Source organism: Mercenaria mercenaria, chromosome 2 (genome assembly GCF_021730395.1).
Source record: "Mercenaria mercenaria strain notata chromosome 2, MADL_Memer_1, whole genome shotgun sequence".
NCBI classification, from domain to species: domain Eukaryota; kingdom Metazoa; phylum Mollusca; class Bivalvia; order Venerida; family Veneridae; genus Mercenaria; species Mercenaria mercenaria.
The window spans coordinates 52,776,249-52,793,431 of record NC_069362.1 but is presented as its reverse complement, the minus strand read 5'-3'; the positions used below and the strand labels follow the sequence as shown (position 1 = coordinate 52,793,431).

Sequence of the window (17,183 nt, the reverse complement as noted above, 5' to 3'; positions counted from 1 at the left end):
TGGCCCCTGAAAGGGCCAAAATTAGCTATTTTGACCTTGTCTGCACAATAGCAGCTTCATTTTTTATTTGATTTTAACCAAACTTGCACACAACTTGTATCACCACAAGATCTTGGTTCCTTACTTGAACTGGCCAGATTCCATCATGGGTTCCAGAGTTATGGCCCCTTAAAGGTCCAAAATTTGCTATTTTGGCTTTTGCAGCCATATAGAGACTTCATTTATGGTTTTATTTGATACAAACTTCCAAAATATCTTCAACAACAATAAATCTTGGATTCCATGACAAATCTTTCAGATCCAATTGTAGGTTCCAGAGTTATTTTATATCTGATTACCTCCCCTGATAGTAATCAAAATGGATTTATATCAGTAAGTACTTATATGACTTATTTGAAATTTCATTATTGACATTAGTTGGACTGAGACAATCAAGGTAGATAACTATGGACTGATTTTATGTCAAATTACCTCCCTTTATTTCAAATTAAAATGGGTATATCTCCGTAACTAATGAAGATACTGATCTGAAATTTCATTTATGTCGACAGATGGACTTGGACAATCAGTGAAGATACATATTGACTGAATTTATGACAAATTACCTCCCTTTATTTTTTATCTAAATGAATACACCTTAGCAGCTTCTAATGAGATTGGTTTGAAACGATAATATCATTTTGAGCAATGGTACTCAGGTGAGCGATACAGGGCCATCATGGCCCTCTTGTATGTATATAGTGGAAACTATAAAAATCTTCTTGTGTGAAACTGCTGGCCTGATTTTAGAATAATTTTACACAAATAATCCTTGTGTGACCCTCTACCAAGATTGTTAAGGTTATTTTGAATCGTCAAAAAACATGGCCACCAGAGGGAATGGTCATTTTCCCTATATGTATATTATAGTGGTCACTTTAAAAATCTTCTTGTGTGAAACTGCTAGCCTGATTTTAAAATAATTTTACACAAATGGTTCTTGTGTGACCCTCTACCAAGATTGTTCAAATTATTCCGATTCGTCAAAAAACATGGCTGCTAGGGGCGTGGTCACTTTTCCCTTTATGTATATAGTAGAAACTTAGAAAATCTTCTTGTTTAAAACTGTTACCCTGATTTTAAAATAATTTCACACAAATTGTCCTTGTGTCTACAAATACTGTTCAGATTTTTCTGATTCATCAAAAAACATGGCCGCCAGAGGGCGTGGTCACTTTTCATCAACAATTTCTTTAAACAACATCTCCTCCAAAACTACTGAACATATTTTGATGAAACCTTACACAAATGATCTCTTGGTAGCCTTCTTTCAACGTTGTTAAATGGTTCCGGTTCATTGAACATATGGGTCTGTTTGGTTAAAAATAGGTTTTAAGCTATCAGACTTTAAAATTCCTTTTCTCTCCAGCCTTGATATTTGGCATGTGATATAAGGGTTTGACTTTTGACTCTCTACCATAATTGTTCAACTTATTACCCTAAGGTCAATAAAATGGCCATGCCCATGTCTGGCATGTACTTACTATAGGCTTATATATAAGAAACTTTGAAAATCTTCTTCTCTGAATCAATAATAGCTAAATCCTTGATATTTGGCGTGTGATATCAGATTTGTAATGTCTACCATAATTATTAAAATTATTGCCCTAGGTTCAAAAATGTGTGTGACATGTATATAATATAGCCTAACATAAAAGAAACCTAACTCTGTACTTATACAGACACACTTGAAGCCTTGTACACAGGTGAGCGCTTTAGGGTCAATGGCCCTCTTGTTTGATTTTGCAATCTTTGGTTAAATTTTTGTATGCAAGCTGATATTTCAGTACCCACTTATGGGAATGGATTAAAACTTCTCACACTTGCCCACTGTGATGAAATGATAGGCATTTTATAGGTTGTATAACGTTGTTACTAAGCCTCTTTTTTGACTTAAGTGTTCATTCAATTAACTTTCTTTAGTGACAAGGCTGTAGGTAAAGTAATCATAGAATTATTTGTGTTGGCTCCCCATGTGAATTTGTCTAATTAATTGCAATAACCATTTTCTTGTTTTTTTAGCTCACCAGAGCCAAAGGCTCAGGGTGAGCTATTCTGATCAGTCACCGTCTGGCGTCCGGCGTCCGTCGTCTGTTGTCCGTCCGTAAACTTTTACTTTAAACGACATCTACTCATTAACCACTAAGCCAATTTCATCCAAACTTCACAGGAATGTTCCTTGGGTGAAGCTCTACAAAAATTGTTCAAAGAATGGAATTCCATGCACAACTCTGGTTGCCATGGCAACCGAAAGGAAAAACTTTAAAAATCTTCTTCTCAAAAACCAGAAGCCCTAGTGCTTAGATATTTGGTGTGAAGCATTTCCTAGTAGACCTCTACCAATTTTATTCAAATCATGACCCCGGGGTCAAAATTGACCCCGCCCCAGGGATCACTTGATTTTACATAGGAAAATCTTCAAAAATTTTCTAAAAATAAACCAGAAGGCCTAGAGCTTACATATTTGACATGTAGCATTGCCTAGTGGACATCTACAAAATTTGTTCAAATCATGACCCCCGGGGTCAAAATTGACCCCGCCCCAGGGGTCACTTGATTTTACATAGGAAAATCTTCAAAAATTTTCTAAAAATAAACCAGAAGGCCTAGATCTTAGATATTTGACTTGTAGCATTGCCTAGTAGACTTGTTCAACATTTGTTCAAACATGACCCTTAAGGTCAAAATTGACCCCGCCCCATGGAGTTTCTTGATTGTACATAGAAAAATCTTCAGAATTTTCTAAAAATAAACCAGAAGGCCTAGAGCTTAGATATTTGACATGTAGCATTGCCTAGTGGACCTCTACAAAATTTGTTCAAATCATGACCCCCGGGGTCAAAATTGACCCCGCCCCAGGGGTCACTTGATTTTACATAGGAAAATCTTCAAAAAATTTCTAAAAATAAACCAGAAGGCCTAGAGCTTAGATATTTGACATGTAGCATTGCCTAGTGGACCTCCACAAAATTAGTTCAAATCATGACCCCCGGGGTCAAAATTGACCCCGGCCCAGGGGTCACTTGATTTTACATAGGAAAATCTTCAAAAATTTTCTAAATATAAACCAGAAGGCCTAGATCTTAGATATTTGACATGTAGCATTGCCTAGTAGACTTGTTCAACATTTGTTCAAACATGACCCTTAAGATCAAAATTGACCCCGCCCCATGGAGTTTCTTGATTGTACATAGAAAAATCTTCAAAATTTTCTAAAAATAAACCAGAAGGTTAGAGCTTAGATATTTGACATGTAGCATTGCCTAGTGGACCTCTACAAAATTTGTTCAAATCATGACCCCCGGGGTCAAAATTGACCCCGCCCCAGGGGTCACTTGATTTTACATAGGAAAATCTTCAAAAATTTTCTAAAAATAAACCAGAAGGCCTAGAGCTTAGATATTTCACATTTAGCATTGCCTAGTGGACCTCTGCAAAATTTATTCAAATCATGAATAAAAATTTTCTAAAAATAAACCAGAAGGCCTAGATCTTAGATATTTGACATGTGGCATTTCCTAGTAGACTTCTACAAAATTTGTTCAAATCATGACCCCCAGGGTCAAATTGACCCCGCCCCATGGGGTTACTTGATTGTACATAGAAAAATCTTCAAAATTTTCTAAAACAAGAGGGTCATGATGACCCTGGATCGCTCACCAGAGTAATATGAGCTACATGTTTCAAATGTCAAACTGATGATTTTTAGAAATTTTTTGGAAAATTTTCCGATGTACAATCAAGTAACCCCTGGGGCGGGGCCAATTTTACCCCGGGGGTCATGATTTGAACAAAGTTTGTAGAAGTCTATTAGGCAATGTTACATATCGAATATCTAAGATCTAGGCCTTCTGGTTTATTTTAAGCAAATTTATGAAGATTTCCCTATGTACAATCAAGTAACCCCTGGGGCTGGGTCAATTTGACCCCGGGGGGTCAAGATTTGAACAAATTTTGTAGAGGTCCACTAGGCAATGCTACATTTCAAATATCTAAGCTCTAGGCCTTCTGGTTTATTTTTAGAAAATTTTGAAGATTTTTCTATGTACAATTAAGTAACCCCATGGGGCGGGGCCAATTTGACCCTGGGGGTCATGATTTGAAGAAATTTTGTAGAAGTCTATTAGGCAATGCTACATGTCAATATTTAAGATCTAGGCCTTCTGGTTTATTTTTAGAAATTTTTTGAAGATTTTCCTATGTAAAATCAAGTGACCCCTGGGGCGGGGTCAATTTTGACCCTGGGGGTCATGATTTGAACAAATGTTGTAGAGGTCCACTAGGCAATGCTACATGTGAAATATCTAAGCTCTAGGCCTTCTGGTTTATTTTAAGAAAATTTTTGAAGATTTTCATATGTAAAATCCAGTGACACCTAGGGCGGGGTCAATTTTGACCCCGGGTCATGATTTGAATAATTTTAGTAGAGGTCCACTAGGCAATGCTACATGTCAAATATCTAAGCTCTAGGCCTTCTGCTTTTTGAGAAGAAGATTTTTTAAGATTTTCCTATGTAAAATCAAGTGATCCCTGGGGCGGGGTCAATTTTGACCCCGGGGGTCATGATTTGAACAAATTTTGTAGAGGTCCACTAGGCAATGCTACACGTGAAATATCTAAGCTCTAGGCCTTCTGGTTTATTTTTAGGAATTTTTTGAAGATTTTCATATGTAAAATCAAGTGACCCCTGGGCGGGGTCAATTTTGACCCCGGGGTCGTGCTTTGAACAACTTTAGTAGAGGTCCACTAGGCAATGCTACATGTCAAATATCTAAGGTCTAGGGCTTCTGGTTTTTGAGAAGAAGATTTTTTAAGATTTTTCTATGTAAAATCAAGTGACCCCTGGGGCGGGGTCAATTTTGACCCCGGGGTCATGATTTGAACAAACTTGGTAGAGATCCACTAGGCAATGCTTCACACCAAATATCTAAGCTCTAGGGCTTCTGGTTTTTGAGAAGAAGATTTTTAAAGTTTTTCCTTTCGGTTGCCATGGCAACCAGAGTTCTGCATGGAATTCAATTCTTTGAACAATTTTTAAAGAGGACCATCCATGGAACATCCCTGTGAAGTTTCATCAAAATTGGCCTGGTGGTTTAGGAGGAGATGTTGTTTAAAGGAAAGTGTGGACGGACGGACGGACGACGGACGGACGGACGCCGGACGGTGAGCGATCACAATATCTCACCCCGAGCACTTTGTGCTCAGGTGAGCTAAAAAAACCCAGAAGGCCTAGAGCTTAGATATTTGACATGAAGCATTGCCTAGGGGACCTCTACAAAAGTTGTTCAAATCTTTACCCCTCAGGGTCAAATTGACCCAGCCCCAGGGGTTTCTTGATTGTACATAGGAAAATCTTCCAAAAAATTTCTTAAAATCATCAGTTTGACATTTGAAACATGTAGCTCATATTACTCTGGTGAGCGATCCAGGGTCATCATGACCCTCTTGTTTTCCTTACCGGTGTTCAAACATATTTTTATGCCCCCGAAGGGAGGCATATTAGTTTTCAACTGTCTGTCCGTTAGTTCGTTCGTTCTTTCATTTGTTCTTTAGTCACAACGTTAACTTTTTGCATGAAGGCACTTTACTCACGAACCACTGCACCCAAGACCTTCAAACTTCACATGCTGATAGTACTTATTGAGTACACCCCTACTGACTTTGGGGTCACCAGGTCAAAGGTCAAGGTCACAGGGACCAATGTTAACTTTTTGCATGAAGGCACTTTACTCGCGAACCACTGCACCCAGGACCTTCAAACTTCACTTGCTGATAGTACTTATTGAGTACACCACTCCTACTGACTTTGGGGTCATAGTTTAAGGTCACAGGGACCAATGTTAACTTTTTGCATGAAGGCACTTTACTCGCGAACCACTGCACCCAGGACCTTCAAACTTTACACGCTGATAGTACTTATTGAGTACAACACCCCTACTGACTTTGGGGTCACCAGGTCAAAGGTCAAGGGCACAGGGGCCAACGTTAACTTTTTGCATGAAGGCATTTTACTCGCGAACCACTGCACCCAGGACCTTCAAACTTCACATGCTGATAGTACTTATTAAGTACACCACTCCTACTCACTTTGGGGTCACCAGGTCAAAAGTCAAGGCCACAGGGGCCAACGTTAACTTTTTGCATGAAGGCACTTTTCTTGCAAACCACTTCACCCAGGACCTTCAAACTTTAGATGCTGATAGTACTTTATGAGTACACCAACCCTACTGACTTTGGGGTCACCAGGTCAAAGGTCAAGGTCACAGGGGCCAACGTTAACTTTTTGCATGAAGACACTTTACATGCAAACCACTTCATTTAGGACCTTCAAACTTCACATGCTGATAGTACTTATTGAGTACACCACTCCTACTCACTTTGGGGTCACCAGGTCAAAGGTCAAGGCCACAGGGGCCAACGTTAATTTTTTGCATGAAGGCACTTTTCTTGCGAACCACTGCACCCAGGACCTTCAAACTTCACATGCTGATAGTACTTATTGAGTACACCACTCCTACTCACTTTGGGGTCACCAGGTCAAAGGTCAAGGCCACAGGGGCCAACGTTAATTTTTGCATGAAGGCACTTTTCTTGCAAACCACTTCACCCAGGACCTTCAAACTTTAGATGCTGATAGTACTTTATGAGTACACCAACCCAACTGACTTTGGGGTCACCAGGTCAAAGGTCAAGGTCACAGGGGCCAACGTTAACTTTTTGCATGAAGACACTTTACATGCAAACCACTTCATTTAGGACCTTCAAACTTCACATGCTGATAGTACTTATTAAGTACACCACCCCTACTGACTTTGGGGTCACAAGGTCAAAGGTCAAGGTGCTGCAGGGGCATTTGTCACCATTAGTGACAGCTCTTGTTTTAAATAATACAAACCTTTAAGCAAGATTAAACAAAGAAAGTTACATACAAAATGATTTCTCTAATTTTCAAATTTTTAAAACACAAAACAGTCGGTCCAGGTCAAAAGTAATTAAAACATTTATTTGTTTAAAAGTTGGTTAATTGTTGAAATCATCAGAAGTTTGTCCAAGTCAGTTGGTTTGAATAAAGAGCATTTAAATACTGTAGCTGACACGTTGCAAACATTTGAGGATGTGTAGCGACACATGCTAAATACGGACTGATTATCAAGGTGGCAATTGGAGAGTTTGACATACTTAGTGTTGATCTGAGGGTGCAGTCAACAGTTTCCTTCTTCATTTTGGTTATTTGTTTTAACCAATTTTATTTGATTTCTATTAAATCTTATAAATCAGTCTAAAAAATTGGTCTTAAACTGAGAAACTGGCACGTTTCTGAAGCCTTTTTGCAATCTGTATAAAATCTTGGCCAGTTTTGATTACGTGCCAAATCAGATTAAGGATGTAAGAGCAAATTTTTTCTAACATTAAGAATTTTTCATACTCTGTGAGCTTGAAGAACTTTAGTTTCCAAGACAAATAAGAGAAGAAAAATCATAGGTCACCAAACTCGTTTTAATTCTATAGGGCATTTCCTTCACCCACTGTTTAAGCATTTCTGAAATTTTGTAAAACTGAAAAAATATTATAGGCTGAACACCACTAAATCCAGCTGTTCTTTATTTCATATAAAATCCACTCACTTCATAACGGTGTTTCGACATTTTCTAGCATATCAGATTTTCAGAGACTTATATTCCCATAAAGAACTAGATCGCTACTTTAGAAAAACAAAAAGAAAAGGGGGTGTTAACTTTTATATAAGAAAACTACAGTTCGTTAAATACAACCCACTGATTTTACTATTTTTCGCTTCTTTCAATTTCTCTTTTCGTGACATTAAATTCTTACGCCGCCATTTTTATCTAGCAGGCAATAGGAACATGCCGATTTCATTAGAATGCAAAGTGATACATACTGAAACGCGGTAGGGTAAAAGTAAGCACGTTGCTGCCGAGAAAATGCACTAGGAAAGGAAAAAAGATTAGTACTATTTATATTTGGACTACTTGTGACTAGACCTGCAGAGGCTTACATTCTATTTGGTAGTGATCAGCCTTAAGCATTTCTGAAATTTTGTAAAACTGAAAAAATGGTAGTACTTTATAAAACATATAATATCCCACTTAATGTTATAGTGATTTTGGGTCTTATAGGTTAATGTGAAAACAAGGTGATGTCAGTATTATATAAGCATAAATGTCACTAATAAATCACTTTCATTTCATTTTCATTACCCCACCCACTTTATTTTCAATGGAAAAAACGTATTTAGATCTACCAAAAAAATTCTGACGCTAAGATTTTCAAATTATTTTGTAGCTTTAATGACAAACAAAATTGCTTCATATTGGAAAGAAAAAAGTTGGGGTCACCTTGCATCTAAGATATTTACTAAGAAAAAACTGTTAAAAATTGGTGAATTTTGATATTTTTTGTTTTAATTTATATTTTCTAGATAATATAAAGTGCTATCTTGAAAACTTTTACCTCAATTGTAGCTTATTATTATATGTATCAGTCAGAAAAATATCAAAACCAAACCTGATCTTCTTAAATAGATATTTGAAATCACCTACCCCTACCCCATTGTAAATCTTACATCAATTTTAGGCAAATGCAAGCCAAAAATAAGGGTGAAAATCTTTTTTTCGCAGAAAGTAGAATCTATTTGGTTAAATGGTACATTATTAGCCATATTTTAATTATTTATCATTATTTTTTGACAAAACTTTTGTTAGAAAGCAATATTCGAAGAAACATTTTTCAAAATGGCGGAAATCCCGGAAAAATGCTCGTACATCCTTAATACCTCAAAATTATGAAAATTGATAGTGTCTGCTCAATTACTAGAATATGATTTCTTTGATCTCAACCATAGAATGTGTATCTTATAAAATCTAGGTCCAGTTTGATTACCTGCCAGTTTGGATAAATATCTCCAGAGTAATGGTCCCTGAATTAGTCAAAATTGACAACTTATCTCCTCAATTTTGAAAGTGAAAAGCAGTTTGTTTTGACAAGCATAATATTATGACACTTCGACAATCTTGTTTCAACATTATATACAGGGATATCCACAAAAGATAATTTTCTATAAAGCTGATTGATTTTACAGAATGTATTTCTCCCTGCTAGAAAAGGTTAACATATTTTTCCATATTTTTGCAGACAGGCTCTACATTAATGGCCAGTTTAAGCTCACCTGAACATAGTTAAGGTTGAGCTATTATTATAGGTGAATAGTACAGTATGCAGCTATTTTTTACTTTAAATGGCTTGTTCTTAAGGATAGGATGATAGATGTTCACCATACATTGTCAGAATCTTCCTTGTGTTGAACTATGTTTCATAACAAATCTACAATCTGTGTGTATGCTATCTTAGGCTTTTTATCTAAAATGTGTGTTCACTTTAAAACTTGTTTAGGTACACCCATGGCAGTTTACAGATGTAAAAATTCTTATATATGTTAGATATATTTCCACATCAAACACTTTCTTTTAAAATTAAAGTGTACACATAGTTTTATTGACAATAGCTGTATGGTTAACAAATAGCTTAACAAAACATATCAGCATTGGTGATATTGATGCTTTGGCTTATTTTTAGCTCTCTCTAACCAAGAATTCAAGATATTAAATTTCTCTTTGAACAATTACTTGAATTGATGGATTTACACCAAACTTAGTCAGATGCTTCCTTGCATGTACCTCTATCAAGTTTGTTCAAAGGGTTCTGCTTAATTGCATGAGCTAAACATAGAAATAAACATTTAATCCACTTCTTCTCATGAACTGCTTGATTGGTCTTAACCAAATTTTTTAGGTAGCATGAACATCTCATGTTTGTTCAAATGGTTTTGCTGTTGCTAAATTTGGAGCTGCCATGGGTTAGCATTTTTTTTAGCTTGACTATTTGAGGAATAGTCCACGCTATTCTACTCACCCTGGGGTCGGCGTCACACCTTGGTTAAAGTTTTGCATGCAAGTACGTATAGCTATCATTTAAAGGCATACAGATTTAAACCTTATTCTTTTTCTAGGTCAATTACCAACCACACTGGGTCAAGTCCCATAACTCTGACATGTATTTTGGTAAAATTATGCCCCCTTTTGGACTTAGAAAATTCTGGTTAATTTAAACTTTCTCCTAACTAATGCAGATATTGATTTGAAACTTCACATGTGTCTTCTGGGTTATAAAACTAGGTGACAGCATCAAGTCTAAATAACTCTGACATGCATTATGGACTTAGAAAATCCTGGTTAAAGTTTGTATGCAAGTACATACAGCTATTATTTAAAAGCATATAGCAGGGAAACTTATTTTTTTCCTTTTTCTAGGTCAATATCAACCTCATAGGATCAAGTCCCATAACTCTGGCATTAATTTATGCCAAATTATGCCCCCTGTGAACTTTGAAAATCCTGTTTTGTTTGCAAGTACATACAGCTATTATTTAAAGGCATATAGCTTTGAAAATATTCTCTTTTTCTGGGTCAATAATCAGCCTCACAGGATCAAGTCCAATAACTATGACATTTATTTTAGGCAAATTATGCCTCCTTTTGGACTTAGAAAATCATGGTAAAAGTTTTGGATGCCAGTTACTGTTTCCAAAACTAATGCAGATGTTGATTTGAAACTTCGCACATTTCTTTGGGTTTATAAAACTAGATCATAGCTTACATGTACTTTGCAAAATTATGTCCCCATTTGAACTTAAAAACTTCTGGTTAAAGTTTTGCATGCAAGTTACTATCTCCAAAACTAATGCAGATACTGGATTGAAACTCTATACATGCAGACATCCAGAGGGTGTGTAGCCCTCACCCCCACCCCTGCAAAATCCTAAAAAAAAGAAATGAAGAGGAGAAGGAAAGAAAATGGTTTTTTGAAAAGGCTACATTAGGACCACATTCAAAGTGACCCTGGTGTAATTCATATATTATGTTAATTATCTCAAAGAAACAAAGAATTTTACCTTTGAGAAAACTTAATTTTATTCTTTTTCCCAAATTTAACAGGTAAGCTCATAAAAATGTAAAAATAAAGTATATATTGTAAAATGAAATTGCAGTGGAAAAGGTGTTCTAAAATGCTCCTAAAATGCCCCAGAATGCAGGAAGTGAAACGCTGAACGTCTGCTTATTTAGTGTATAAAGACACATGTTTGTCATAGTAACCCCCCCCCCCCCCCTCCTAAGAATATTGGCTGGATCCACGCATGCTATAGATATTTAAACATTTAGGGTAATATCCATGCTTTTCATGCTTCTGGGACAACAATTCAAAAAGTCAAGCATTGGCTGTCTTACAGATAGCTTTTGTTACATAAATTATATATAAGGAAAAATGTTAAAACATTCATATCCAAAAGTACAGATATTTTACATGAAGCATTTTCTGATGGTGCATAAATGTTGTCTTAAGAGATGTTTCTGAAGTTGTTAGGTCAGGTGTGTGACTAAGCACCATGATGGGTCTCTTGTTCATAATTACTGTTCTTATGTATAGAATTTAAAAGTATTTTGCACAGAGTGAATTGCTAATATTTGTTGTGCACCCATGCTTTGCAGCTGCCCCGCAGACAGCCCAGTCACTCCCTTGTAGACTTCTGGCCTGTACTGGTCTTCTTCCCTACGCTGGCAGTATGTTTTTGAGTATTAGCTGTTGTCACTCAGTGTTGTTTTGCATATCGTTTCGACTTAGTGTTTCATTTATTTTGATAACAGAAGTGTTTTCCTATACTATAGATATCTGATATATTGGTATAAATGGTAGTCCTGTTTTGTTTTGATGACCTAAAGAGATGTTTTAAGGGTTTGGTATTTATTTCCACCAACAGTTTCACTAAAACTTATTCTGATGATATTTTGGGGGCAATTTTTCATCCAAGTTAGTCTGGAGCATTGTATCCATTTACTTCTTTTCCTTCTGTTTGCTTGTTCTCTCTGTAGAAAAATAGGTTTAGACAGGAACAACTTGTCATGTCTATGCATACACATGTATTTATTTTCCCTTTCAGAGTCGGGGCTAAAGAATTTCCATGTACACTGTAAATTTTGTGTATCTCTGATTGACAATTTAAGTTAGTGCACATACACACTTGATAAAGACAGTTGGTTGTGGTTATTTTTCAGGAATATATTGTATCTAGCTACAAAATGCCTCACATTAAAGTTTTCCCACATTAATACTACACCGTGTACCTTGTGAACTTTGTTAACTATGCACACAAACTATTTTGAACTGTTTGACATATCAGACTTATAAAGGGACTACTTTATCATCAGCTTGAATAAACGGAATGGTGCACAATTTACAATTATAAATAAATCTCTGTCTTCTGGCTGACAGTTGTCTTTTGTGTGGTTCATTGTCTAGAGTGTCAAATCTAAGGTCGACAGGCTGTAGTGCAGATATTTATGTAGATTGTTTGTTTGATAGGGTTTAACTCTGTATATAACATTATTACATACTCAGTTATATACTCTGTTAAGTTACAGTGGAATCTGAATTGCCAATATTTTTCCGTATTGATGTTTAAAGTCCCTACCTGGTGTGTGACGTCATTTATGACGTCATTCCCATACAAGTCATCATGTTTTAAAGTTCTTTAACAACGATATTTTCAATTTTACTCAGGCTACAGAACAAATTCATATCATTTATATAATAACTATAAGTGTAGTATGTATATGTAATAAAAAGATTATTATATTTGCATCAGGAAATATACATTTCTATGAAGTTTCAGTTAAATCCCTCAAATAGTTTAGGAAATAGGTTCAGACAAGTTTTATTACAAAATAACCTTTGAGGGCCATAGCTCAGAAAAAGAACCCGGGTGAGACATGTATGACCAGGCTTCCTACTTTTCATTTGCATGAAATTTTATTAAAGTCTGGCCAGAGGTTTTGGAGATGAAGCGTGGAAAAGCTAAATGTGAACTGAGAGAAGGCAAAGGCAGAAAGATGTCTTCTCTTACAATGCCTTTTACATGGATTTTCTGTACATGTGTAAAGAGGACTGTTCACTTTCCTGGTTAGACAGGTGTTGTGTTTGGTAGTTGCAAAATATTTGTGTTTTATACATGTAGTGCAGTGTCTTGTGCAGTTATGCTGTATTGTATTTTGATTTTTATACATATATAGGATAGTTTTGCAGTTATAATCTTGTTTTATTATAAATTTAATTAATGTCTGTGACTTTCCCACATTATCTCTCTTATAATGATACTTAAAGAGTTTCACTGTACTGAGTTGAACACATTTAGTTTTATTAGCTCATTGGTTTCAAGCTAATTTTGTGTTTTCAATATTGAGTTGATGTTGATTATTTACTTACAGAGTCACTACGAGAAGATTTACTAAGCTCAAGTATTCCTGACGTTATACGCCAGCTAACTGAACATGATGACTATAAAGTTAAGGAAGCTGCCAAATCTGTGATAACACTACTAGAAGATACCCAACCAGTAGATAGGTGATCTACCACACAAATGTAATGGAACAATCCAGGCAAAAGTATGGTACAATCCATAGGATAATTCTCAACTGCAAAGAAGAAAATAACTACCTTTTTCTTGTTTATTGTTGTTTTAAAAGAGAATTTGCTCATTTAAAAGCAATGGCAACAGGCAGATTTTGCGTTAGTGTTGGAGCATTTCAGTTTTTTCTATGTTAAGATGTTAAGAGATATTTTTTATGGAGTTCCTTCAAGAAAAATGTTAGATATGATTATAACATTTAGTGATAGTTGAAAACGCTGTATGTTGTTAACTATGTGGGGAAACAATTTATTTACTTGTATTTGTGAGTCATGGGAATAAGTTTCAAGACAGACTTTAATCTTATAAAATATTTGTTTCATTTTAAACAGAGGTGGATCCAGAAATTTAGGTAAGACATGGCAGGTTTTCCAGGTAGGTCCAAGGGTCTGATCTAGAGATAACTGTAGGTACACAGCTTGTCAGATGGTGTGCTCGGACATATGTTAGCACTAGTATTTTGATTGGCCTCTGTGCTGTACCAGTGTTGGCTTTTTATTTACATTTATTCAAATAAAAAAGCCACAGCAGCTAAAGTAACATGGTCACTTTTCCCAATATGTTTGACGTTCAGCCTCTCATTGTCAACAGTCAGGATCCCCAATGGTCAGTAATATGTATATAACGAATATTTTGAAAGTCATCTTGTCCAAAACCTCTTGTTTGATTTCAGAGTAATTTGATTTCAGAAAAATTTCTCACAAATCATTCATGGGGTCCTCCTCTGCCATGTTAATACAAATGTATCCCCCCACTCCCACAAGTAAAAAAAACTGTCACAAGATATAATAACTTGTTTTATAAACATTTGAATAAGTTACATTCCATTGTCCAAGTCACAGTACTAACAGTTATATTGCAACAGGAAGAGAGCCTGAAAAATCTTCCAAATTGACATCTTTAGAGTCAAGCAAAATGCATACTTTTTGGATTTTAGGTAGGGCACATGCCAGTTAGTCTGCATCTGTGTCCACCTCTAAATCTAAATTCTTGGATACTCATTTAACCTAATTATGGACCAGTCTGTATATTAACATTCCAGATATATATATAATTGTTATAGCTATCAATATATACTGTAAGCTTTGCTGGGAGAAATCTCAAAAATTTCATCTAAAACATATAACTTTTGCTATGGTTGTAAAATGCAGCTTACTGTATGGATACAGACAGTATTACACTATCTAGAAATATGTTAGAATTATCTCCCTTAAAGTATTTTATTTTTAGCTCACCTGTCACGAAGTGACAAGGTGAGCTTTTGTGATCGCGCGGTGTCCGTCGTCCTGCGTCCATCCGTCCGTCCGATCGTAAACTTTTCCTTGTGACATCTCTAGAGGTCACATTTTTCATGGGATCTTTATGAAAATGGGTCAGAATGTTCATCTTGGTAAATTCTAGGTCAAGTTCGAAACTGGGTCACCTGCCATCAAAAACTAGGTCAGTAAGTCTAAAAATAGAAAAACATTGTGATCTCTCTAGAGGCCATAATTTTCAATGGATCTTCATGAAAATTGGTCAGAATGTTCACCTTGATGATATCTAGGTCAAATTCGAAACTGGGTCACGTGCGGTCAAAAACTAGGTCAGTAGGTCAAAAATAGGAAAACCTTGTGACCTCTCTAGAGGCCATATATTTCACAAAATCTTCATGAAAATTGGTCAGAATGTTCACTTTGATGATATCAGGTCAAGTTCGAAACTGGGTCACGTGCGGTCAAAAACTAGGTCAGTAGGTCTAAAAATAGAAAAACCTTGTGACCTTTCTAGAGGCCATATATTTCACAAGATCTTCATGAAAATTGGTCAGAACGTTCACCTTGATGATATCTAGGTCAAGTTCGATGATATCTAGGTCAAGTTCGAAACTGGGTCACGTGCCATCAAAAACTAGGTCAGTAGGTCAAATAATAGAAAAACCTTGTGACCTCTCTAAAGGCCATATTTTTCATGGGATCTGTATGAAAGGTGGTCAAAAATGTTCATCTTGATGATATCTAGGTAAATTTTTCGAACTGGGTCCCGTGCGGTAAAAAAACAAGGTCAGTAGGTCTAAAAATAGAAAAACCTTGTGACCTCGCTAGAGGCCATATATTTAAATGAAATCTTCATAAAAATTTGGCCCAAAATTTCACCTTGATGATATCTAAATCAAGTTTGAAAGGGGGGTTACGTCCCATCAAAAACTAGGTCAGTAGGTCAAATAATAGAAAACCTTGTGCCTCTCTAGAGGCCAAAATTTTCCATGGGATCTGTATGAAAGTTGGTCTGAATGTTCATTTTGATGATATCTGGGTCAGTTCGAAATGGGTCATGTGCCGTCAAAAACTAGGTCAGTAGGTCAAATAATAGAAAAAAACCTTGTGACCTCCTAAAGGCCATATTTTCAGTGGATCTTCATGAAAGTTGGTCTGAATGTTCATCTTGATTATATCTGGGTCAAGTTCGAAACAGGTCCATGTGCGGTCAAAAACTAGGTCAGTAGGTCTAAAAATAAAAAACCTTGTGACCTCTCTAGAGGCCATACTTGTGAATGGATCTCCATAAAAATGGGTCAGAATTTTCATCTTGATGATATCTAGGTCAAGTTCGAAAGTGGGTCACGTGCCTTCAAAAAGGGTAGGTCATAGGTCAAATAATGAAAAAATTTTTGTGACCTCTCTAGGGGCCATATTTTTCATGGGATCTGTATGAAAGTTGGTCTGAATGTTTATCTTGCTGATATCTAGGTCAAGTTTGAAACTGGGTCAACTGCGATCAAAAACTAGGTCAGTAGGTCTTGAAATAGAAAAACCTTGTGACCTCTCTAGAGGCCATACCCTTGAATGGATCTTCATGAAAATTGGTCAGAATGTTCATCTTGATGATATCTAGATCAAGTTTGAAACTGGGTCTCGTGCCTTAAAAAACTAGGTCAATAGGTCAAATAATAGAAAAACCTTGTGACCTCTCTAGAGACCATATTTTTCAATGGATCTTCATGAAAATTGGTCAGAATTTTTATCTTGATAATATCTAGGTCAATTTCCCAAAACTGGGTCACATGAGCTCAAAAACTAGGTCACTATGTCAAATAATAGAAAAAACGACGTCATACTCAAACTGGATCATGTGGGAAGAGGTGAGCGATTCAGGACCATCATGGTCCTCTTGTTTACATTTTTTTTCACTGAAGACAGTATCTTTGACTCTACTGGAGGCAGCTTAAACAAGAAAAGTATTTCAAATATGTTTTTGTTGGGGATATAAATCCCCTTTAGAGATAACTGTACACTCAACAAAATTCCTAATCGGTCAGGATATATTTGTATTAATATTTTGTCAATAATGCAGGTATTTAGTCATACATGTGATCTCCCGCGCGGGAGGATCAAAATCCCGATTTTTTCACCTTGCCTCCCGTCTCCCGAACAAAACCATAATTCTCCCGCTTTTCAAAAAAAACAAACAAAAAAACAATATTATGACTGGGTTGATAATTACCAAGGAGTGCCAAACATGTTTACACAGTAAATCAAAGTGTCACCGGCTGTTGTGTATTATACATGTTTGACACACATGTAGCTGGAGGAAAAAGTTGTATTTCACAGGTGAATTTTGATAACAT

The 17,183-nt window shown here is 36.1% G+C and overlaps 1 protein-coding gene across 2 annotated transcripts in view; it reads left to right on the top strand.

Moving 5' to 3' along the window:
* Positions 1 to 15,543, top strand: part of LOC128555127 (rap1 GTPase-GDP dissociation stimulator 1-like) — a 139,169-nt gene extending 123,626 nt beyond the window's left edge. For both annotated transcript variants that reach the window (XM_053536634.1, XM_053536635.1), the window contains one exon: positions 13,377 to 15,543. In XM_053536634.1, the coding sequence (XP_053392609.1) occupies positions 13,377 to 13,516 (140 nt within the window). In that variant the 3' untranslated portion in view covers positions 13,517 to 15,543. The remainder of the gene's footprint in view (positions 1 to 13,376) is intronic.
* Positions 15,544 to 17,183: the final 1,640 nt, after the last annotated feature.